The sequence below is a fragment of the Epargyreus clarus genome, unplaced genomic scaffold (assembly GCF_041222505.1).
Source record: "Epargyreus clarus isolate Ecla_fem2 unplaced genomic scaffold, WU_Ecla_fem_2.2 ptg000010l, whole genome shotgun sequence".
NCBI lineage: Eukaryota > Metazoa > Arthropoda > Insecta > Lepidoptera > Hesperiidae > Epargyreus > Epargyreus clarus.
The window spans coordinates 8,227,662-8,251,719 of NW_027332218.1; the positions used below are offsets into that span (position 1 = coordinate 8,227,662).

Genomic DNA, 24,058 nt, shown 5'->3' on the forward strand with positions numbered 1-24,058 from the left:
TTTTTTTTGCCGAAAAAATAAACATAAAGCTTAAAAGCAGAACCCTATTATTAAGTCGAGCACTATTAGAAATTTGAACTTTTTAAATTTCGATTTTTCCAATTTACCTCATAGAATCGATTTTACGATAAATGTTGCATAGATTTTTATACGCGTTGATTTTGATAATTACCATTTTGACAACTTTTACATGACTGTTTGATTTGACATTAGGCGATCAGCGATTTCGATTAAAAACATTTATTCTTTTAAATCAATAAAGTTAGTTTGGGACTTGGGTTTATATTATTATTTATATAAAAATATGGACTTTGAAAGTCCAGATGTAGAAAAGGACTTTCCAGGCTTATATGCTTCCGAATCTGGGCGGAAGAGTAATGAGAGCGATTGTAAGTATGCAAATAAAAACATTAACAGGCACACATACGCATTTCGCGATAATCTAATAACTGTTATTCTTATCAGTATGAACTGTTTTAGAATGCTACTCATGCATGAGGCTGAATTTCATTTCGTCTGATATAAATCCATACAAAATGTATGGGATATTTTACTGTTTTTTGTTTTGTTGTTTATTGTCACTTTTGTTTGTATAATAATTGTTATTTTTAACAGTAGGAACTGTATTAGAATGCTACTCATGCATGAGGCTGAATTTCATTTCGGATGCTCAGATAAATCCATACAAAATGTATGAGATGTTTTACTGTTTTTGTTGTTTATTTTTAACTTTAGTTAGTTTAAACAGTTAAATTTTCTACACTATATTTACTACTCTACTTATTTTTGTGAACTTATTCTAGAAATGCTAAAAGAGATTAGTGTCTCTAATTTTGAATAAATTTGATATTAGCAAGGTTGGCACTGTCTTGATAGCACTGGAGCCACACCTATTTCTTTTGTCACTTCTTTGGATTTGCCACCAGCCACCTTCCATATGAAGTGATTGTCTCCTAAGAACTGTGAGTGTATCTGTGATGGAGTTCAGGTAGAAACTGACACATTACAGATATCCATGGATGGCTGTGACTAATGACCAAGACTGCATCCTCATTTGCTTAAATAAGCATTTAACTGTAGACAATAACTATTTCAATGTGAATCATTACAGATTTTGCTTTCAATATAATAGTGAAACATATCTTTCATTTAAAAACAAATTATTTTTATTTTACAGTCAGTGATGGTGGAGAGCATGAGAAGCCAAGTAAGAAGGACTTGTTAGGAAGACGCAAGGAGAAAAAAGAATCAAAAAAAGACAGAGGTTATGCTGCACTGGAGGGAGAAAGCTCCCCTGAGGAGGACACTGATACTAAGTAAGATTCTATTGAGACTTTTAGTATTGGAAGTAGGCTTCGTGATTTTAGAACAGTATGCTTAAACATGAATCCTTTATCCTGCATCACATCTTTAGAACATGATGATATCACCTCATGATAGATATCTCCTCAAAAACAATAACTATAATTTACACTACAGATACCTAATTTGCTTAAATTAATATAATAATAATTAATACTTTAGCAACAATATAATTGCAAATTGTGGAGGTATCTACATTGAAGAAAATCTATAATTTCTCATATAGTATGAGATAGTATTTCTATGAAGCTGCTGTGTTTTGGTGCAAGAGTGTGCATACTGACTCACTTACATATGAGGCAACCAGGACTAGCAAATTTGTGATTGGCTTTAGGTTCCCTTGTCCTATATGGCTACAGATGTCCATGGGCAGCAGTGACCATTTACTATGAGGTCGATTGCATGTTTCTTAAATAACATAGAACGCAGCTATAAATTTAAAAATATACAACAGTAATTCTATTTAATGAAAGTATTTTAAGAAAGTTACTATGTTACTAAGTTTTATAATTATGTAATTCATGTTCATATAATATAATAGGGAATAAATGTTTTAATTAAAAAACAAGTACATGTTATGGAATAATTGTTTGAAGAAAGTTGTAAGATGTAGAATTTTGCATGTGTTATTAAATGATAAGATCATTATCAATTTAAAAAAATGTGCTGATAAAGTTCACTTCTTGTATTAAAACAATACACTTTATGACAGAATATTGTATAGTAGTGTTTATTCTAGAAGTCCATCCAAATCAAAGAAGACGAAATCATTCAAATTTCCAACGAAAAGCAAGGAAAAGCGGGAAAAATCAAGAGACAAGGAGAAAGTCTTAGAAGATGCAGCAAAGCAGAAGGAGTTAAATGAGAAGGAAAAGAAAAAAGAAAAGGAAAGAGAGAAGGAGAGGGAGAAAGAAAAGAAAGAAAAAGAAAAACGTGAGAAGTTGAGGGAGAAAGATAAGGTAAGACATATTGAAATATTTTTAGGTAATACTATCATTAAATGAGTAGAGATCGATTATGTTAATAGAAAAATATTTTTAAAAGGAAAAGAGATCAGACACATCAGATCCAATTTTGCAATCACATCCAGTAGCATCATACATAATATTATATTCTATGATAACCCTGGGAAAATTAAAAAAAATATATCTAATACAAGTCTGCTGAAGGTCACAAAAAATTATGCTTTGACAAATTTTTGACAGATGGCGCCACCTCCAAATTTTAGTTGGTGGCGTAGCTACGCGCACAGTGTACATCTAGTGGATAATAATTAATGTAAATAAAAGTGACGGTCTTTACTTCCAACAAGACATTTCTTTTTGTGTACTTATTTGAATTACTTTCTATAAGTTAAAATGTTGAGCAACATGCATAACTTTTTTTTGTAAATGTTAGTGAAAGTATAAAACTTTCTTGCTACTAAAACAAAGCAATAGTTAATAATTATTTATGAAGAAGTAGCAAAAGTACACAATTTTCTACACATCATATACACAGAAACATAATAAAATTGAATTGTTCTTATAAAATTTTATTTTATCTGTCAGTTTGTTTGAATCAATTTTGATAGGACTTTCACCAAAAGTTAAATGACCAATCCACACAAAGTAATTTATGTTAGGAATTAAAATTGAAAATCCAAAAACTATGACTTATATTAAGTTTTATTTAAAACGATAAACAAATTCTCGATTGAAACTCGTAAAGTTTATTAAACAATTTACGCTAAAATCAAGCGTTTTCGTTTGAACTCTTTAAGAGCCGTAAACTTGTTTATGTGAAAAAAGATGTAAATAGATAAAATATTATTTTGACGTTAATGAGACTCTGTAGGTTTTATGTTTCACCAATTTGAATATTATTTTATTTTCACGTATTTCACGAAACCTTGTTTACGGCTCATTAAGCAATGTTTGATAAACAAAGTCGTCAGAAAGCACAGCTACAGCAGAATAAAATGAGGCACATACTTTATTAATTAATTACTCAATGAATTGGAATGTGCGGAGTGTGCTTGAATGCGATTTACTTTAATTTTTAATTTATTACTTATCGTTTAACAAAGACGGGATTTTCTTAGAAATATAAACTGCCTGGGTCTTATATGGACACTGAAAAAAGGCCCTTCAAAACTAGGATTTTCATCATCAACCTATTATTGTCTCACTGCTGGGCACGGGTCTCCTCTCAGAATGAGAAGGATTAGGCCATAGGTAGTCCAACGCGCAGGTCAAGACTTCACATACCTTTGAGATTTTTTTAAACATAACTACGATAACTTTGGAAAAACTAAAGATGACAGTCCTTTGCCAGGACAACGTGGGTGGAGTTTAAAATACATCAGACATGATAAAAGTTGCTCTAATCAATGCTAATGTAATGCATTATGCAGAATAAGTTCGCCATAATTCCTCCAAGTGGCGTAGTTTCTTGCGAACGACGCAACAATTAGTCGTGCGATTCTTTCTACATGCATTCATGTTTTTTTTAATTTTCCTCTTTAGACTGCGACAATCTGTTATCATGTATCTCTGTATACGTTACTAGAATCGACTAATTTCATTTTAATTGCTATATTCTAAGTTAATTTTCAAAATGTAAAAATATAAAAAAAATTAAGGGGTAATCTTTGAAATGTGTCTACCCATTTTGAATACTATTTTGAGGAAACTCACGCACAAATAAACGACCTTACATCATAAATTACTTTTACCGAAAATTATTCAAGAAGAATTTAAAAACACGAATGCCCACGCCTACTAAGTAAATAAAATGTCACGGCTTTACATAATCCTTGTCTTACTATTCGGATTAACTTCACAAATGCAAAATAGACAAAGTGTACTTGAGCAACTCGTTCGATATTTTTACAGTTTGTAGAAAACATTTTTCTTTGGTGTTCCTAAGGGTGATACTGTTGGTCCGGTCTTGTAACTAACTAATTTTTATAAGAACAAAAAATCCGACTGCTTAAAAATAATATATTGAACAGGGACGTAATATTGCCTATAACACTCCCACAATTTAGTGGAAACAAGATACTTCATATTTATGTTATAATCCGTCAAGGTGTGCAAAACAATGTAACGTACATACATAATGCTCGAAAAACATAGTAATCGATTAAAAAGTAAAGCAAATATAATTTTAGTTTTAATAATAATATTTTATCACTATATATTTCTGGTATTATACTTACATTCCATATATTTTCATTACTCGTTAGGGGTAGCAATCCATCTACAGTATGATCAACTTCAGTCACGTTTCCTATTCTATTTGGAGGTCATTATGACGATCCATTACTATTACGATAGATAAGTGTCAATGATATCTAAACCACTTATGATCAGACGGACACAAAGGAAAATAAAATATCTCACGATCTCTAGACTAGAAAGGTCACCTAGGTAGCACTTGACTTTTTCTGTGTTGATTTAGCGAATCTTTCTATTTTTGTCGAGGACTTAGATACGTGTTCTCCTTTGAAATCTAAGAGGCCTATTCAGCTCAAACGTTATGGAGTACTGCAATTTGTTGTGGTTTATGTTGCTGTAATTTTTCGTGCCAAATGTTGAATATGTAACAAATATTTAATCTTCTTGGCAACAAGAATAAAAATATACATTAATTGACACTTGACCTTTTACGCTCTCGCCAAAATTTTGTCTGATCCAATTTAGGCATATTTTTCGTGTTTCATTCTTATTCAGATATTCACTGAAAGTTTCTGCATGAAACGAATCAATATTTATATCATAAAAACATTAATATTTGACGACCCGCGTGACGGAACGGTTACCATACCGGTCTGACGTGCAGAGGGTCCCGGGTTCGAACCCCGGCCAGACAGAAATTTAAATGATGAATTTAGGTTTCTGTTTCTGGGTCTGGGTGTTTGTGTATTTGGCTCTTTGTGTGTCCATGGCACCTACGATACAGGGAATCCTAGTGTGGGGCTGTGAGTGAAAAGAAAGCTTCTTTTCTTATGATGAAACATTTACCATATCGGATAAAAATTAAGATAAATAACTATTTTCTTAAAATACGTAAGCTATTGTAAACGCTAAACATATTCCAAAAACAAAAAAATACATTAATATACTTAGCAGCAAAATTTAGTTTATGAAATGCGCGTCTTTATCATGTACTTACTCTGAAAATCGATGTGTAATGTAATCAGAACCGACGGATACCTTTATGCCGATTAAAAGAGATACGCACAAATGAGGTGTAGTTAATGAATGAACACGGTTCAGTAGCTTTGAAATGTTAACGCAGTGTCATGCTACATCGGGCCCGACTCACGGAATATTAATTTAAAACTTCTACGTTTCATTCATTACGTCTGATAAAACTTATTAGTATTAGCTAAGGGCAGGTTTTATGTACAATAGAATAATTAGGTCTGCACATGTATGTCTCAGAGCTATGGTTATTTGTTTTAATTAATTGCGCTTAAATTTAATAATGCCGTCTTTTTAGGGACCAAATTTAATAATGTAATGTAATGCTTATAATTCGCACACACAATTGCACTCTTCATTGTAGAGTTCATTACGACCCGCGTTGCGCGGCGGTAAACGCATCGGTCGGACACGCAGAGTGTACGGGATCGATCCCCAGTCTGACACAATTAATAAAAACTATGAACTTAGGTCTCGGTCTAGTGTAGTCTTTGAGAGTAACATGACCTCCACAAGACTCGGAATCCTATCAGAAGTTTATAATATGTAGAGCGCTACTTATTTTTTAATATGGTTCTAAAAAAGAGAGATTATGATTATAGTGTAAATGCATATACAATTTTTAGTACAGTTTGATTTTGGAACGGGCCCGGCCCGGCGTATCGTGGAGCAGCCTTTACTAACCAGTAGGTAGTGGCGGCCTTGATGGGCAAACACGACAAAGCCATAGTTTATTCAGTTGAGTTTTGAAACCGCGACATGAACCACCTGCGAAACGTTTTCACGAAGGTGTCCGAATTTTGTGCGAATTTTTTTGCCCATACTGTAACGTAGCTCATTAGCATAATTAACGTGCTGCATTACGGACAGACCTTGTTTTTTTTAACTGTGTTATTATTTTTCTTTGTTAAATTTGCCAAAACTTAATTGAATTCCTTTTTATTTTTTATTAGCAATTCTTTTATTTAATTTTTGTGCCTTAAAAATATACTCATATGTTACGCGTTATATGTATCAATAACAATAAATACTCTTCAGGAAAAGGAGGAAAAGGCGAAGTTCAAGCTAGAATCCAAGGAAAAACTGAAAGATGACAAGAAAGAAAAAGTAAAAGAGAAGGAGAAGGAGAAAGTCAAGGATAAAGATAAGGAGAAAGTTAAAGAAAAGGATAAAGATAAGAAAGATAAGAAGCTGACCAAAGTGCCGTCGACGGTCACTTCGGGTGTGCCCTTCGAAGAGATATTTACTTTGGGAGGTGAGTGTTATTTTTATAAACACCCACACACACACACACACACACACACACACACACACACACACACACACACACACACACAAACACCTATCCTACGCTATACTTTATATTGATATAATATGATATTTGGGTTGATAAATCTTGATATATTATATTTTTGCTATATAAAAATAATATTACATATTCATAGTCTGCACTCAGAGTCCCTGCATTATAAGTTTTCAAAAATAAATACGCAGAATTATTATTAAAGTTTATTATTCAGATATCCGTTTTTTTGGAGTTCGACTTCGAGACCCCGCAAGCCTATTTGAGTTAGACGATGTAGCATGCAATGTGGGCCATTTTTTGAATGAACATTCGATTAATAACAAACTAACTGATATATCTGACCGGATACAAAAAAAAATACATAAGTGCATGTACAATGTACATGCTTTTATAAATAAATAGTTACAAGGATGTGTCTAATGTGTTACTAATTCTTAGAATATTCTTATTGATACATCTATTCCATTCTTTTAAACAATGTGTCTCGTCTAATATAAACAGTATTTGTTAGATGTTTATATCAAACTGAAATATAAATATCCTATTCTCGGTATCTCATTGTTTGTCGTATAACAATACATTGTATTAATTGAAATTAAAATTGAAGTACATTTTTTCATGTCATACTTTACGAATATAAAAGTCCATTTTTGTCGCATATTGCACATGTTCTATCTTTAAAGAATGATGTCACTCATAACACATGTTTAGGTATGTTATGTTGCATTTATGTTAATAATGTAGTTCGCACATTTCTTTACTGTTATTGAATAGTTCGTGGAATATTTATTGTCCTCTTGTGGTTAATATTTATAATTTGCAAAACATACGTTGTTTTCTTTACATCTTTTATATGTTTTAACGAAAAGTAAGTTTATATTATGCTAAAAGGATGTTTTAAATTCAAAGTAAAACTGGTGTTAATATAAAAAAGTTAATTAAATCTTGCGACGTCCTTTATATATTTAAATCATGCAAATAAAACCGTAGTTGATGTGATCATACGTATAGATATACGCATACTTATACATAGATATGTACACAAATATAATGCCTATTTATCAAATTGACAAAAGAAAGGACTGCATTGATTACAGAAGCGCTGCTACAATTGAAAGTTGAAATGCTATAACTAACGATTCACTAAATTACTACTTCCTTCCGACCTAAACCCCTTGTTGGTCGATCTCCACAAATCCATATTCCATGAATGAGTTAATGGTTGCTAGTCATCCCGTGTCGGGTGTTTTCAAATCGCCCTTAAGGTCTCCGACACGATTTATTAACGGTGATTCGACTTTGCGTGCCTTTCCAAGAACAAAGTTTAGCAACTTAACTTGTCACCTTTGCAACTTTGTAGATCAGTTACGATTAACGTAAGTCACGAGGTAACCTAACCGTTCCACACCTTTGAGTTTGTATATAACTGTTTATTTTAATTAACTAATCGTAAAGTGAATAATTGCAATAACGTTATCAACAATGAAAGGATCTCGTAGGACGCATTTTCGTTGTTTTGGAATTTTTGTTTGTTTGTATGTTTGTTTGTTTGTTTGAATAAACACAACGAAGAACAAATATTAATAAGGTTCCAATTTTTGTCCTCTATTTTAACTCTCAATACAAAGGAGTGAAACGTTAAAGATTTTTATCTAGTTCTTTCTTGTTGAAAGATAAGCTGTTCGCGAATGTGCTATGAGCTATAAGAAAATAAAATAATTTTGGTGTTTGACGATCATTAGCACTTGTCTAATAGGATAGGTTCTTTATTGACTTTTTTATTAACTGTGTAAGCAAATATACCTACTAGTCTAGTTTAAATTGACAGTAAGCAATACTGCGAGAAATGAGTTAGTTTATATAAATAAATGTCATTTGAAATCACGACGTACACAATTGCACAGTCGAATCGTGAAGTGATTTCACGATTACGTGTTGAAATCTCAAGCCGAGGTCGGAGTGGCACTGCAAAAACTAACAAATTATGTTACTGAATTCGGATAATAAGCTGAATAATATGAATTAAACAGAGAATTGCAGTTGTTTTTATTTCAATGATGTATTTAATTTAAGTGAGCCGAGGTAATGTTCGTTTTTCATATTGAGCTCGGTCAGTGTTCGCGTTTATTAAGATTAGCTCATATAGATTGGAGGCCATAACTAGTTGTTTGCAGAAAATTAAGAACTTTTATTTAAAGGTCCTCTGTAAAAAGTCTTAAAAGCGGAGATCCTTTACTTCTACAAATAAATGTTAAGTAAAGATAGATCTAATCTTATATATAAAATTCTCGTGTCACAATGTTTCTTTTAATATTTCTTTATAAACAGACATTTGGAAATGGGTATCGAAAATCGTAATCACATTTAATTCCCAGAAATTCAAGGTTTACAAATAATCAATGCACATTCATGACTATAATGAGGACAAACCCTTTTTGTTAGCTCATTAGTACAAAGTACGTGTCATACAAAATTAGCTCAAGCTATACAATATTTTCTATACATCATAACAGCATATTAGCTTCGCATAAGCTCGCGATATCACTTTCCAATCGTGCAGAAACTCTCACCTTTATTAGAATGTATGTACGTATTTTCGTGCAGAATGCAGTATGATATGGTCAGAGAAATGTGAACAATTCAAAGCGAATGTATTGTGATTGGATATAATTGGACTAGTAATCAGATACAAAAAAGAATATGCAAAATTGGTTTGTTGGTGGTAAGATTCAGAAATTTGCCAATTTTAATGAAGGTGGACGGAGTTGCAATATGATATTTGGCGTGATAATGAATTTAATTGGCATTTTCAATGTTTAGTAAACACAGGGTAAATAAAATAAGTATGAACATCGAAATAGAGATTTAAAAATAAATTTAATAATTTTTGATATTTAATTACATACTTTATTATAATACGACCGAAGAACGGACTAACGGTATATATAAAGAAAATGATCTCGAAGTTCGTTATTGTTATTTCAATCGCATTTTTCTACTATTTTATGTTTTTCAATTAATCATAATATTATTAGTTAAGATAATTAGACGTGGCGAAATTGATTTGAACGAAACTTTCACTCAAAGATAAGTAAAATTGAACGGAAAGTCCTATTTTATCATTTTTCCTTCAAAAATGTCTTGTATTCTTGAAAGAGTATCAACAAAACCATGCACATGGATCCGTGGGCGGAGTTGTAGGGACCTCGTACCTATGACACTACATCCTTGGATTTGATTGACTGCAACGACGTAATTGCTTGTTAATTACGCTTTTAGCATAAGTAATTAAACCTGCGCCCAGAATAAATGCACTAGTGACATTATATGTAGAAGAGGTCTAGGACCAAGTGAATCACTCGTCCACCTATGTCATAGTAATAGGTTGTGAGGCCTATGAGTTAATTAATTAGGTCACTTTTGGAACAAATTATAATTACAACTTGAGGAGTTACATCGACGAGTATATTCATAAACTTTAAAGTATACAAACTATAACAATTCCTTAATCTGAGCATCGATGTAAAAATCATATGCATCTCAACTTAATATAGGTAATATGCGATCTTGAAGGAATGCAGGTACAATTGTCAAGTGACAAATTTAGTTCTTATGACTTCTTAGTATGTCGTCCTGTAAGCGACGAATGGAGTCCGCTAAACCCACTTCCGCGATCACAGGGGGAAAAATATGTTACACATACATACGTAATGCATACACATAATGGCATCTAAATATAGGACAAGTCCTGTGAATTAACCGGAACTTTGAGGCCAAGCTTCCGTTAATTAGTGGATAACCCGTTAGCTACAAATAATTCCATATTACAAATCGACCAATTAAATTTTTTTTATAATATAGGAGTAGCAGACAAGCATGCAGTCCACCTGAAGGTAAGTGGCTACTGCCGCTCATGGACATCTGTAATCAACCCCAGAGAGGATTAGATATTCCTACCTGAGGTCGGCAACAGATGCGCCTACCGCTTCCCCTGAAGACTAAGCTGGAACACCTCGGAAAAGTATGTCTCCCTTACCGCTCCCTTCATACCAAAAGACAGCAGCGCTTAACGCTGCTGTTATGAGACAGAAATAGGTGTGGCGGTGGTGCCGCCGGAGTCGAACCACAAAGGATTTTACCACCTTCAATTATCAACTATAGTTTCCCCTCCCTTTTCAAAATTTAACATTTATAATTACTTTCAGTAATTCAGTAGGTGTGGATAGTGTATCGATGTCGATGGGGACGATTGGCTTATGTAAAATGCATAACTTTTATGAGCCTGCCAAGTCCTTTGATCTAAAAATACTGAACATGGCCCTTGTCGTAGTATTATTTATAAGGGATACAGTAAATATCTCTTTTATTATGCCCAACTTTGTAATCCGAATAAATATTTTATAAACTCAAAATTATTGCAATTTGTTTCATTTTTTGGATACGTGAAGGCCAACTGGACAATTTTATATTACCATGCCAAAACGTTATCGTGCGTTGATAAAAAATATTACCGGCGTCGCTTATCTGTGCTAATAGCAAAACAAAACGTTTTCAAGGCGGCTGATAACATAGGTCGAACTTTCGTTAAATTCATTATCGTCATATGAATTGCATCTTATTACGCCATTCGTGTCTACGGTCAATTAAATAAAGAAAGTTGTTTTAAAAGTTATGAATCCATTCATAAATGGATTTACGATAGGCGGTGAGTTTTTTTTTTTTTTTTTTAATTTTTATGCCATGCGCCAGTTATTATCACAAGATCGTACAGATAAAATATCTCATACAGCCATCTTACATAATAATAAATAGTGAGTATTGGAAGTTTGTGTGTTGGATAATAAAAAAAATACTATTGTTTCGCGACTAGAAGATCAGAATCGTTGTAGTTTTTTTGTTTGTTTAAGATCAAAATTTAAAAAAACTTAAGTAACATGATGAAATGTAATTATTGCATATATATTAACACAACATTTTTTTTGTAAGATTGAAGTACTCGTAATAAATGATCATGTATTCCACCTAATGGTAAGTAATCACTATCGCCCACAAAAACGTCTGTAACAAAGTGTATATAGCACTAGGGTTTTACCTGAAACTGATCACAGATGCATTGCAACCCCTGAGATCTAGATCGTCACCCCATATGTAAGAAAGCCGGTTCGAAATAGATTGAAATATAACATGCTACGTAACGGCTATAAATAACTTCATTATTTCTAATACTAGAAATATCTATTTTTCTATTTCTTCAAATGACTTCACCAAGGTGTGGTCTTTGAGTTTGTATATTAAATTATATTCACGGATACATACTATATGTTAAGATTGTGTTATGTATTATGAATACAAGTAGGTAGGTGTGTCAGGTAGGTACTATAAATAATGCATAGTTATACCATTTACGATGCTTCACATAACTATATGTTTTATACTCCTACTTTAATAAGTACATATAAGATTAATATTTTAACTGTTATAACTGTCGGTCTTATGAACTCATGATAGTCATTATTTTTTCGCGTATAATAATATAATATAGTATGATATAAATGTAGTGTAATATATTGTTTACTTTCGTGTGAGCAAAACCGCGTGCAAAAGCTAGCTAGTTATCTTTTAGTTGTCGTTGTGGGCCTAGACTTGACCTGATTTGACACAGCCCAATATGCTTTTTACCAAATTTTCAATTATATAAAATGCAGTTAGCAGTAGTTTTAATTAATAATTTTGCTATTACAGACATGTTAATATTATGAGGTCAAACAATCCGCGCCTGATCAGCCTGTTAGAATTTGACCTAAACTCTTGTCACAAAGAGGCTGTAATGGGTTGATGACAATTAATAGTTACAAATAGTAATGAAATATTATACAGTTACTAGCTGACCTGGCAAACGTTGTGTTGCCATATAAATAAAAACATGTTAATGGTGAACAACCCTTATCACTTAGGGTTATGAAAAATAGATAGTAGCCGATTTCCAGACCTACTGAATATTCATATAAAATTTGGTGAAAATCGGTAAAACCATTTCGGAAGAGTACGGTAACTAACATTGTGACGCGAGAATTTTATGTATAAGATAAAACTTAATGAAAAAAATACCACTGTACATCGGGTATGACATACTTCCTAACACACTTCTCTGACCTTCATACATACATATACAAGACGAAACAGCTCTCTAATAAGTTTCATTACCTTTTCAGTTGCTCTCCCCATTTTCGGAGTGCCACTTCAGCAGTCGGTGGAGCGCTCGAGATGCCACGACGACAGCGGGCTGCCACTCGTGGTGCGCGATGCTATCGACTACTTGCAGGTATACTCAAAATAGACTAACCTTCATGTAGAGTGGACTGAATCTTACTTCTTGCAAAAAAATTAGGTACATGACTTTTTTCCAGAAATACATTTTGTTTACCATAAGCTCTGGTAACTTTTGCAGTTAGCTTTTGCAGGCGACTCTACTGGTATATTAAGACTAATTCAACCGAAAGAAAAATATAGATACTAAGAAAAGTATAGACACTTAATCTCAGTCGATTTCTGCATAGTCTATCTTTTGTTTTTAGTCTTTTTTTTTGGGAAATCTAATGATATGCAGCCTTGTAGTAGGAAGATAAGGATAAGTGACGTAGCCGCATTGCGCATATGCAATTACGAATGTAAGAAAACTCCGGGATTTTATGTAACACTACTATTTATGATACATTGTAAGAAACCTTTACGTCAGTCTCGTAAGTGCAGTTGTTTCTTCAAGATTACCCCATACACCCAGATAGAAATCTAAAATGGATTAAGATTTTTTATTCGTGTCAAAAGTTATCATTCGATTCAATTATCTCCAAGATTCCCCAATACCCACGAAAAAAAACTAAATCATTTTTTAAGTGTTTTATTATTTTTTCAATATTATGCTAAGGACTTGAACGTTGGAGTATACCGACTTGGACATAAAAATATTTTAAGAATGTACAATCCAAACTACATAGTAACAACAAGAACGTTTCCTGAGAGTGAACCACTCAATCACACTTAAACATTGCTACGTTGTCACCTCGGCTATTACGCTTAGCATTGAGACCGGCCGCTCCACTCCACCGCGTATTGTCATGGTAATGGACCAACGGTTTATCTGTTAAGGTAAAAGAACAATAGGGAATAGTCTAGCGTTCGGTTAAAATGTATGTAGCTTGATTTTAACGTAGTAAAATAAAGTTATTTTCATTGTTATCCAGTGACGTGAAATACTTTTCATACTTCCTACATTTAACATTTTAATATCACTCTTATAATTCTGACATTTCTGACCACTGACCGTTCTTGCCGCGGACGTGTAAGATGTGGAATGAACTTCCTCCTGAGGTATTCCCGGAGCGCTATGACATGGGGCTCTTTAAAAAAGGTGCAAAAAATAGCTCTCATACAGAGCCGGCGACGCATTGGCGACTCCTCTGGTGTTGCAAATGTCCATAGGCGGCGTTGACTACTTTCCATCAGGTAGCACGTTTGCCTAATCGTTAGGTTAAACTATAAAAAAAAAAACATAAATAAATATACTTTCTTTTATGTTATTATCCATACGTCATCTACAAGGACTGCAGGATATAAAATAAAAAAAATAAACGCTTTCTACACTCACAGCCCCACACTAGGATTCCCTGTGTCGTGGGTGCCATGGACACACACATGGACAAATACACAAACACCCAGACCCAGAAACAGAAATCTAAATTCATCATTTAGACATCTGTCTGGCCGGGGATCGAACCCGGGACCCTTTGTGCGTCAAACCGGTAAGGTGGCCGCTCCGCCACGCGGGTCGTCAATATAGATATGATCTTACCGTAGTCACGGCGCGTGATTTTATTATACATATAATATTGATCTTAGTTCTCTAGTGCAATTGAGATAAACAATGTTGTTGCTTTGAAATTTAGAGAAACGACATTAATGTTGCTTTTCCACGTTTAAATTAAACGTCATAAATAATAGACGCAGATAAGAGTATTTTAATCATAGACAATAAAATATAAAAGAAAATATACTTTACCTTTTCCGTTGAAAAAAATAAAATAAGGAACTGGCTTAGATAGAAAATTTCACAACAATACGTTGCAGTCCAACTCCTGAATTATAAATTCGTTAGTGGCCTCATAATACAATCACGAGAAAAGAGGAAAAGGTTAAGGATCTACAGTTTTCTATAGGGAAAAATGTTTCCCTATAGAAAACTAGATTAGAAGATTCCCTAATATTTTTATTTCCTATTCATCTAACATCGTATCTTTGTTTATCTTTTACAGGCTCACGGGATCAAATCGAACCAGATATACCGCACGGAGCCGGACAAAATAAAGTTGCAACAACTGCGCAAACTGTACACGGACCGCGCGCCCACCTTCCCCTACCACTGGGACGTGCCCGTTGCTTGCGCGATTCTCAAGATGTTTATTAGGTAACTAATATCGCATTTTTATAGTACCTATAGGCAGTGTTGGACAATATGTAATCTAACTACTGATTACTAACTACGATTACATATAGTAATCAGTTGTTATAACTACAGATTACATAAAGTAATCGTAATTTTCCTCTCATAATGAGAAGGATTAGGCCGTAGTCCACGCGCGCTGGCCAACTGCGTATTGGTAGACTTCATATACCTTTAAGATTTTTTTTTATAAATCTCAGGTATGCAGGTTTCCTCAGGATGTTTTCCTTCGCCGTTTGGCAAGTGATAATTAATTTCTAATACGCACATAACTTTGAAAAATCAGAGGTGCGTGCCTAAGATTTGAAGCTCGGACCCCTCGATCGACGAGCCGAGTTCCTTAATCACTAGGCTATCACTGCTTTTTGTATTGTCATTGGTTCTTCATAATTGTTCAAAATTTTAAATTAACCGGACCGTTCAAAGTGCGTAAAAATAAAGTTCAAAGATTCCGTTACATACATACATACATTCATATATACATAGATAAAACCCAAGCTAATAAAAGCGTGGTAAAAAGCGTAACAAAATGCGGATTTCGTTCTACGAGTAAATAGTATTTTCCGAGTAGCCAACCTTGAGGGTGCGAACAATAAAATTGAATTGGTATAATTTTTCTTAGACTATGTTTTTGTTATACCAAACAATTTTCAATAAAATATAACTGGTTACGCATTCGTTTAGTCTAAGCATTACATTTGATGAAATTTCTAAAAAAAATCGCTGTGTGTAACAATAACAACGTTTTCTGTTTTACTGCTGCATTTATTTTTATTCGATATGAGCAATAGTGTTTTGTATTGTATTCATCACATGAAATTAAATGTTTGTTTCATAAAGTTCACCATTCCACTTCAAGTGTTAAATTTCGTTATATTGGATGGGTGGAATTACAAAATAAAGAATAATGAAATGTAGAATAAAACACATTATGTCTGAGATTTCATTTCTTGTTGTTGAGACTTATTTAGTATTAAAAATATATATTTGAATGTAGAAATCATTAAAAAAATGTTCATTTGAATTATTTTTACAATGGGGAGACATTATATTAATTAAAAAATAACTATATTATGTTTAACTATCTTTGTCATTCTGTTATTTTTGAATAACAGCGTGCACGCTGCACGTGCTTGTGACAATGACCATTTGGCTTTGCTTTTTTCCCCTTAATGGGCACAAAGAAATATAACTTTAAAATGTGTCCTGTATTGTATCATATGTTTAAGTTCACTTTTCAGTTTTGCTCGCAATTTTTTATAAAAAGTATTGTTTGTACACAAAAGAGGTTTCCAATTTACAACGAAACAATTATTTAATTTTTTTTTTTTTTTTTTTGTATAGTTGTACTGCCTTTAATTTTTCTGCACATCCCTAAGGTTGACTGGGAAATGCTATTATAGCATTAAGTCCGCCTTTCGCACCACATTGTTTTTAACATGGTCAATAAAGAGTAAATAAATAAATAAAACAGAATAGATTGTGAAACGTCACTTTGAAAATACTCGTTCTATTCCAGCGAGCTGCCCGAGTCGATCTTAACGCAAGAGCTGCACGGTCAGTTCGAGCAGGCGACGGCGATGTCGGAGCCGCAGCGGACAGCCGCGGCGCTGTCGCTGGCGCGCCGCCTGGCCGCGCCGCACCGCGCGCTGCTCGCCTGGCTGCTCGCGCACTTCGCGTGCGTCGTCGCCAACGAACAGGTACGTGCTGGGTGATATGTGCACCCACTGGTAGCTTTGCTTCTCCTTTCCTCTCCCCACAGAATAGCATGGATTAGTAGCTATAGGTCTTCTCTTTCAAATCAAATTGTACTCTTTAGTAGGAATCTGTCTTCTTCTCCCTCCCCAACTGTATAACAGTGATTAGAAACTATGGGTCTTCCCCCTCCCTACTAAATATCATCCATTGGTAGTTATGCGTCTTCTCCCCTTTGTCCTCCAGTCAATAATACACATTGATTGCTATGGGTCTCCGCTTCATTCTCGCTGAATAACACTCATTTGGTATACAGCATACAGTGTGCGTGTACTTTCCTTGAACTCCCCCTGCGTTGGATGTCCGCGTCTGGTTTATCAGGCGTTTCGCCACTATTGTCGACAACGAACAAATACGTGGATAAGCGTAGCAACATTAATGCTAGCTGTGAGTCTCCTGACTGAATAACACACGTTGATAATTATAGGCTACCTTTTCCCCGCACTGAGTAACACCAATTTCAACATTACTCTCTTATTATCAAAATTACATTACTACGGTTTTAGTAACAATGCAATTAAGTGGTTTGATAGTTACTATAGATATCGGTCACAATCGGTCAAATTGAGTAATGATTCAAACATGAACATGACGTCCAGTTCTAAAAGTATCAAAGCTGGTGCACCTCAGGGCTCGAATCTTGCGCCGATCCTGTTTGCAATTTATAGTGCTGACGTGGTGAAAAATATACAGAATTGTAAATACCACCTATATGCGGACGATCTGCAAGTATATACAGGGTGAATTTTTAAAACGGGCCTTCAGGGCCAAATCCGAAACTATAAGGATTAGCGAAAAATGCTGAAAGGAGTTACGAGGCCGATTTCGATAAAAACTAAAACTGCATCATTACTTTTTTAAAATAACTTTGTCCTTAGCCGGGAATCGAACGAGTTCATTTTGAAAAAAATGCACCCTCTATGTTATTCCACTATCTGATAGTGTTGCTTATAAGGATCAAAATCTGGAAAGTAATGATAAATGACAAACTAAAGGAAAAGCCTCAATTTTAAGAAAATACATATTTTTTCATATTAATTTGGCAGTTAAGTTCCCGCCATTCATTAATTTAAACATTTCGTGTATTAACATTTTTTTTTGGCTCAATGTTTCTAATCATTCGAAATGGACGTTTTGTTTCCCAATTATTTATATTTTTTATGTCCGACTTAGCTAAGGTTATTTTTAGGACCATTAAAATAGATTTACTTGCTATGGGCGGAGTTTCGTTTAATACAGATGTAAAGTTGACAATTCGCGAGAACTACTTTTTAGAGTCAAATCCGAGTGATTAATAAAATTCAGTTATCTATTTTCATTAAAAAATAAATCCTAAAAACGGCGGTAACTTATTTGCCAAACTATTACTTTCTCATACTAAGCCGTATGTCATAGTCATAACATCGAATAATTAGTTGATTAACCAACAAATTCTTCAATGGTATGACTTATGTCTGTTTCTAAAGAATTATACATAAATCATTTGTTATGTATAATCCTTAAGGATTAGTATGCCAATGTATGGAAAAATACGTATTTTCTTCAAAATTTTCCTTTTCCTTTAATTTGTCACATAACATTACTTCTCAGAATTTGATCCTTATAAGCGACACTATCAGATAGTGGAATAATATAGAGGTGTCATTTTTTTTCAAAATGAACTCGTTCGATTCCCGGCTAAGGAAAAAAATATTTTAAAAAACTAATGATGCAGTTTTAGTTTATATCAAAATCGGCCTCGTAACTCCTTTCAGCATTTTTCGCTAATCCTTTTAGTTTCGGATTTGGCCCTGAAGGCCCGTTTTAAAAATTCACCCTGTATATATTGCAACCCTCGTGATACTCATGAAGCGGTAAATAAAATTAACGGAGATCTAGATCGAATAGCTAAATGGTGTAGCATGAATTGCCTTGTGTTAAACGGAAACAAGTCCAAATTCTTAATACTAGGTTCTAAGGCTCAAATTAAGTATATATCTGACCAAACACCTATTATTAAAATAAAAGATGAAAACGTCGAACGCGTCCATGAAGTACGTAATTTAGGATTACTCATGGACGAAAACCTTCAATTTCAAAATCATATTTTAAATACCAGTAGAAATTGTTTTTACAGGTTAAAGGTTCTATATCAAATACGAAATTATTTAACAGTTAACATACGTGAGAAACTCTGTGAGGCATTAATTTTATCAAAATTAAATTACATGGACGTGGTTTACGGTCCACGACTTTTGGCTCATACACGACAGCTAGTACAGCGCGTTCAAAACGCCTGTGCGCGATACTGTTACACTGTACCACCCCGCACACATATCACACCATTCATTAACAATGCACAAAAACTAAAAATGGAATCACGCAGGAAGCTTCACCTTGCCACACTTCTTTTTGGTATTATAAACAATAAAATGCCTTCTTATCTTGTCCGAAAATTGGTATGGTCAGCTAATGAGAAGATGTACAATACACGTCCTCGAAGGAATCCATTAGTTGTACCTCTTCATCGCACCCATTCCTTCCGAGGTAGCTTTAGGTACGCCGCATCCAAGTGTTGGAACGATGTCCCTCCACCTCTTCGTAGTCTACAAACAGTAAATATATTTAGAAATAAGTATAAATTATACTTACTAGAGCTTCAGGTGAACACCTAACAAGCTACGATATACTTATTCAATTTACTGTCACTCACCTGATCAATTATAGACTTTACACCAATAACTCGCTTCTTTACAACTTGGATGCGACTTAGATGAAAACGAAAATTCATATAGCTACATAAACACCACATTATTACAGGCAAACATTCCTAATATGATTTTAATAACAATTTATTTCATTCACAAGCACAGTTCAAATTGAGCAATACCAAAGACTCCCAGTGATATGAACAAAATGCGTCTACCCGCGATATAACAATCGAACTCAGCTGCTCACGTGTTTCCTCTCACTTCTCTTCGCTGTACGCATATCCGTGAATCACTCTATGGGCTCACTGAAAATCAGCGCCGTGGTGCAACACACCATGGCATCAATGCTGAGTGAGTGCCTTTTCCGTATGCAATGTATACATACAAGCATAGGGATATGCTGTAACTTACCTAAATAACTATTGTATTTTTATTCTGCTGTGTTGTTTTAGTATGTATCATGTTTTAGTTTTATATGTACCTATATCCCATTCTTTTGTAATTAACTTAAGTAACTTGTAATTTATATGTGTGTGTGTACAATGCATTACGTAATAAAGTTATTTCATTTCATTTCATTTCAATTTGGTTGCTATAGATCTTCTGCACCCTTCCCAAACCGAATAAAACTCATCAGACAGCTACAGGTCTCCTTTTCCAATTACCGCACACTGGATTTTCGCACCAGTTATCTTACACACAAAATACCATAATACACCATCTCGAATTTATGGAGTGTTCTCTCCTTCAATTCACTAAGTTAATAAATATGTCTTTTTTTTCCAGGTTAATCATGCCAACATACAGACGATAGTAACCGCAATGGGACCAGCGCTGAATATGTCCCAAAATCTCCTTACATATTTGATCACTAAGGCTGACAAACTATTTCCAGATGTTCAACTTACAAAGTGAGTATAACTGTGATATAACTTTTGCGTTGCTTAGCAAACTTAAAAAGTTTATTGTTTTTACTCTACTTTGTATGTATCATCCTTTGCCACGCCTTGGGCTATCCAAACGGCTTGACGGATTGTACAGTATGAGATATCTTTGGACACCTTTAAAATTTTAAAATAATACAGGTGGTATTTTAAAATAGTCTGTGCCATTTTACTTGTGGCAGCTTTAGGAGAGATGACGTTAATATGCTAAGTGAGAGTTCAATAAGCCTAAAATTTAATCTGTATCTGCAGATACGTGCCCCCGCTACAAGCGCTCCCTGCGGACTTCCCATCGTCTGCATGTGAGCTGAGCGCGGAGCTCCGCAAGCAGGAGTCGCTGCTGGCGCAGGTGCACGCGGAGATGCACGCCGGGTTCATCACGCACGCGCGCGACCAGCAGCTGTGGGAGGCGCAGCGGATCGTCACGCAGCTCAAGGTGAGCCTCGGTACCGGCACGTGCGAGCTGAGCCGGAGCTCCGCAAGCAGGAGTCGCTGCTGGCGCAGGTGCACGCGGAGATGCACGCCGGGTTCATCACGCACGCGCGCGACCAGCAGCTGTGGGAGGCGCAGCGGATCGTCACGCAGCTCAAGGTGAGCCTCGGTACCGGCACGTGCGAGCTGAGCCGGAGCTCCGCAAGCAGGAGTCGCTGCTGGCGCAGGTGCACGCGGAGATGCACGCCGGGTTCATCACGCACGCGCGCGACCAGCAGCTGTGGGAGGCGCAGCGGATCGTCACGCAGCTCAAGGTGAGCCTCGGTACCGGCACGTGCGAGCTGAGCCGGAGCTCCGCAAGCAGGAGTCGCTGCTGGCCTCATTAGCTCAGAGTAAACTCGTAACGACGGGCGATAGTGACACAGCTTCAAGATGGTGGAACCTTAAGTGGGAAGTATCACCAACACACCTAATTCTGCCTAATTATAGGAGTGTTAAGCGCTGTTCCAACTTAGTCCTCAAGGACGGTCTTGTCGGTCAGTTCTGAAGTTTAAAGGCATTTTGCCGTTCCAAAATTCAAACTGAAAGCGTTGTATTACCGACTAATATATAATTCCAGAAAATCAGCTGACATTTTTAATATTCATAATCTTTATCCCAAATAGTACAGTTTTATATTTTTATGTTTTCTTAAATGTTTCAGAGAAAGCTACGGTCGGTTCAAAAGTCAGTGGAACCGAACACGTTGCCAGCGCAGCAGCAGTCTGTAGACGAGAAACAAGAAGACTTGAAGGAGGAACAGAAGACAGAAACCATACGGCGGAACTCACAACCAAGCGAAACATCAACACAACCAATACAAGCGGTTGAAGTAGATGTGAAGACTCCGATAGCCGCCCCAGACGCCTTCAACGATAAGCTAGATGGGTCGCCTAAACAAGATCCAACTTTCCCAGTGGAATTCGAAGATAACTTCGATTTTAATCTAGAAGCAAAAGAACCACAAGAACAAAAAATAGAACCAGTACCAGAAGTGCCAGTTGAACCAGAAAAAGAAAAACCTAAGTTCACAGAAAAGGAACTCAAAGTACTAAGACTGGAGCTGGAGAACGCTGAGTATCTCCAACTCAAATCTCTCTTGCAAGCGAAAATAAACTCGGAACAGTTCGAAATAGTTAAACTTAGGAGTCATGTCGCTTTGAAGAATAAGCAAGAAGGGAATTTACAACCGAATAAGGAAAGTAAGGAGGCGTTCACACCCGAAGATCAGGAACTAAGGCAAAGGCTTATTAAAGAGAATGCGATGTTGGAACAAAAGAGACTAAGCTTAGTCAACCAGATCTTCCAAGAGAGAGTCGCGTGTATACAACTCAAAATTGAGCTGGCGATGAAAGAAATACTATCTAAGTCTTAATTATATATTACTTTAAGCTATTTATTCCTGATTAGTGTTATGAATATTTTATAATTAATTGTTTATAATAAATGTTTTCTGGCATTCCGTTTTATTACATGAATAGCGTTTTTTTTTTTTATAAAAATCAAATTACTAACTCGAATAAAAAAGCTATATAATTATATATAATAAAATATTATTTTAATACCTATTGACGCAAACTAGATGAACAAAATTAAATGTATTTCTTATAGCTATGAGGTTGAACGCTCAATGGCTACTTACCGCTTGAGCAACAGACAGATTACGTTTAAATAATGGTTAGCGCAACTGTCAAATTGTTCGGCCACTATGTCGTAGTATATGCGTCTAAACAGACTTGTAAGCAGTCAACTGGAAGATAAAATCAAGCTGGTAGCGCAAGCAACAAATTGGATGGTAGATGGTAGCTTTAGGAACTACAGCTCAAGCAATGGTAACCAGCGGCTGGTCAGTCTAAAAGGTTAAACGTAAATTGAATTTTTGTTCACCTCCGGCGGCAACACCGTTACACCTATTTCTAGCTAATAACAGCAGTGTTAAGCCCTGCTGTGTTCTGGTTTGAAGGTAAGGAAGACATTATTTTCCGAGGCGTCCCACCTTAGTCCTCAAGGGCAGCGGCCCATCTGTGGTTGATCTCAGGTAGAATCTCTATCCCATCTGGGGTTGATATCAGAGGTCCATGGGCTTACTTACCATGAGGTGGACTGTATGCTCGTCTGCTACTTCTGTTACATTTTGAAAAAAAAATCTAGAGGAATGATGAATCTAGTCGAACGCTAAGGTACTTGAAATCAATGTACACAGTTATCTGCCTGTGACATTATCAAAACTGTATATTTGCGACTATGACAACTTTTATATAGTTTTGTATATTTCATCATTTTTATAATACACCTGTAAGAGAATTTGTCTTGAAATATGTGTTTCCTTTACATACCTTTATTCAAAAATATATTCAAATGTAGGAATGGACAAATATATAACTGTTTAATGCGTAAAAATCGTTTTATTTCCCCTTCGTTTTAATTATATTTATACATTGTGCAGACAAAATATCTCCCAGACTGTAAAGTAGTAACTTTCATTTAATAATCTACGTTATATATAATAATCTCATGGATATTTCACATCAGTTAAGGTACGCATCCTTGATAAATATCTGAAGTATCCGGTAGATATTATTATTCGACATTATCGGTAATTGTAAATATTATTTGGTTTGTGTAAATAATATACTCGTTATATCAGCATAGTATAAAAATATCAAATAGTCTTATCAGCGTATGCTTATTTTTTACACTTTGTAACCAAAATTTGTACAATAAGTCATTGACCACAATATTTAGGTACCTACTGTTGTGTACAGGCATCTTTTCGATATAAAGGAAACTATTTTAATTATCCGATAAATATTTGGAATATTATTTGTATTAATCAGTAAGCT

The 24,058-nt window shown here is 34.9% G+C and overlaps 1 protein-coding gene across 1 annotated transcript; it reads left to right on the top strand.

The window, feature by feature from the left end:
- Positions 1 to 177: 177 nt before the first annotated feature.
- On the top strand, positions 178 to 22,689 carry Rlip (Ral interacting protein). The gene is made up of 10 exons (XM_073077370.1): positions 178 to 389; positions 1,178 to 1,316; positions 2,102 to 2,321; positions 6,591 to 6,807; positions 13,071 to 13,180; positions 15,168 to 15,319; positions 16,875 to 17,055; positions 20,587 to 20,711; positions 20,997 to 21,180; positions 21,880 to 22,689. Exons 1-10 carry the CDS (start codon positions 305 to 307, stop codon positions 22,588 to 22,590), a joined length of 2,124 nt encoding a protein of 707 aa, XP_072933471.1. The 5' UTR covers positions 178 to 304; the 3' UTR covers positions 22,591 to 22,689.
- Positions 22,690 to 24,058: the final 1,369 nt, after the last annotated feature.

Excerpts from the sequence above, each read along its gene's own strand:
- Rlip (XM_073077370.1), top strand. The coding sequence starts at position 305 with ATGGACTTTGAAAGTCCAGATGTAGAAAAGGACTTTCCAGGCTTATAT. Across the intron at positions 6,808-13,070 it reads AGAGATATTTACTTTGGGAG|TTGCTCTCCCCATTTTCGGA; the intron begins GTGAGTGTTATT and ends TTACCTTTTCAG. Across the intron at positions 21,181-21,879 it reads GGATCGTCACGCAGCTCAAG|AGAAAGCTACGGTCGGTTCA; the intron begins GTGAGCCTCGGT and ends TAAATGTTTCAG.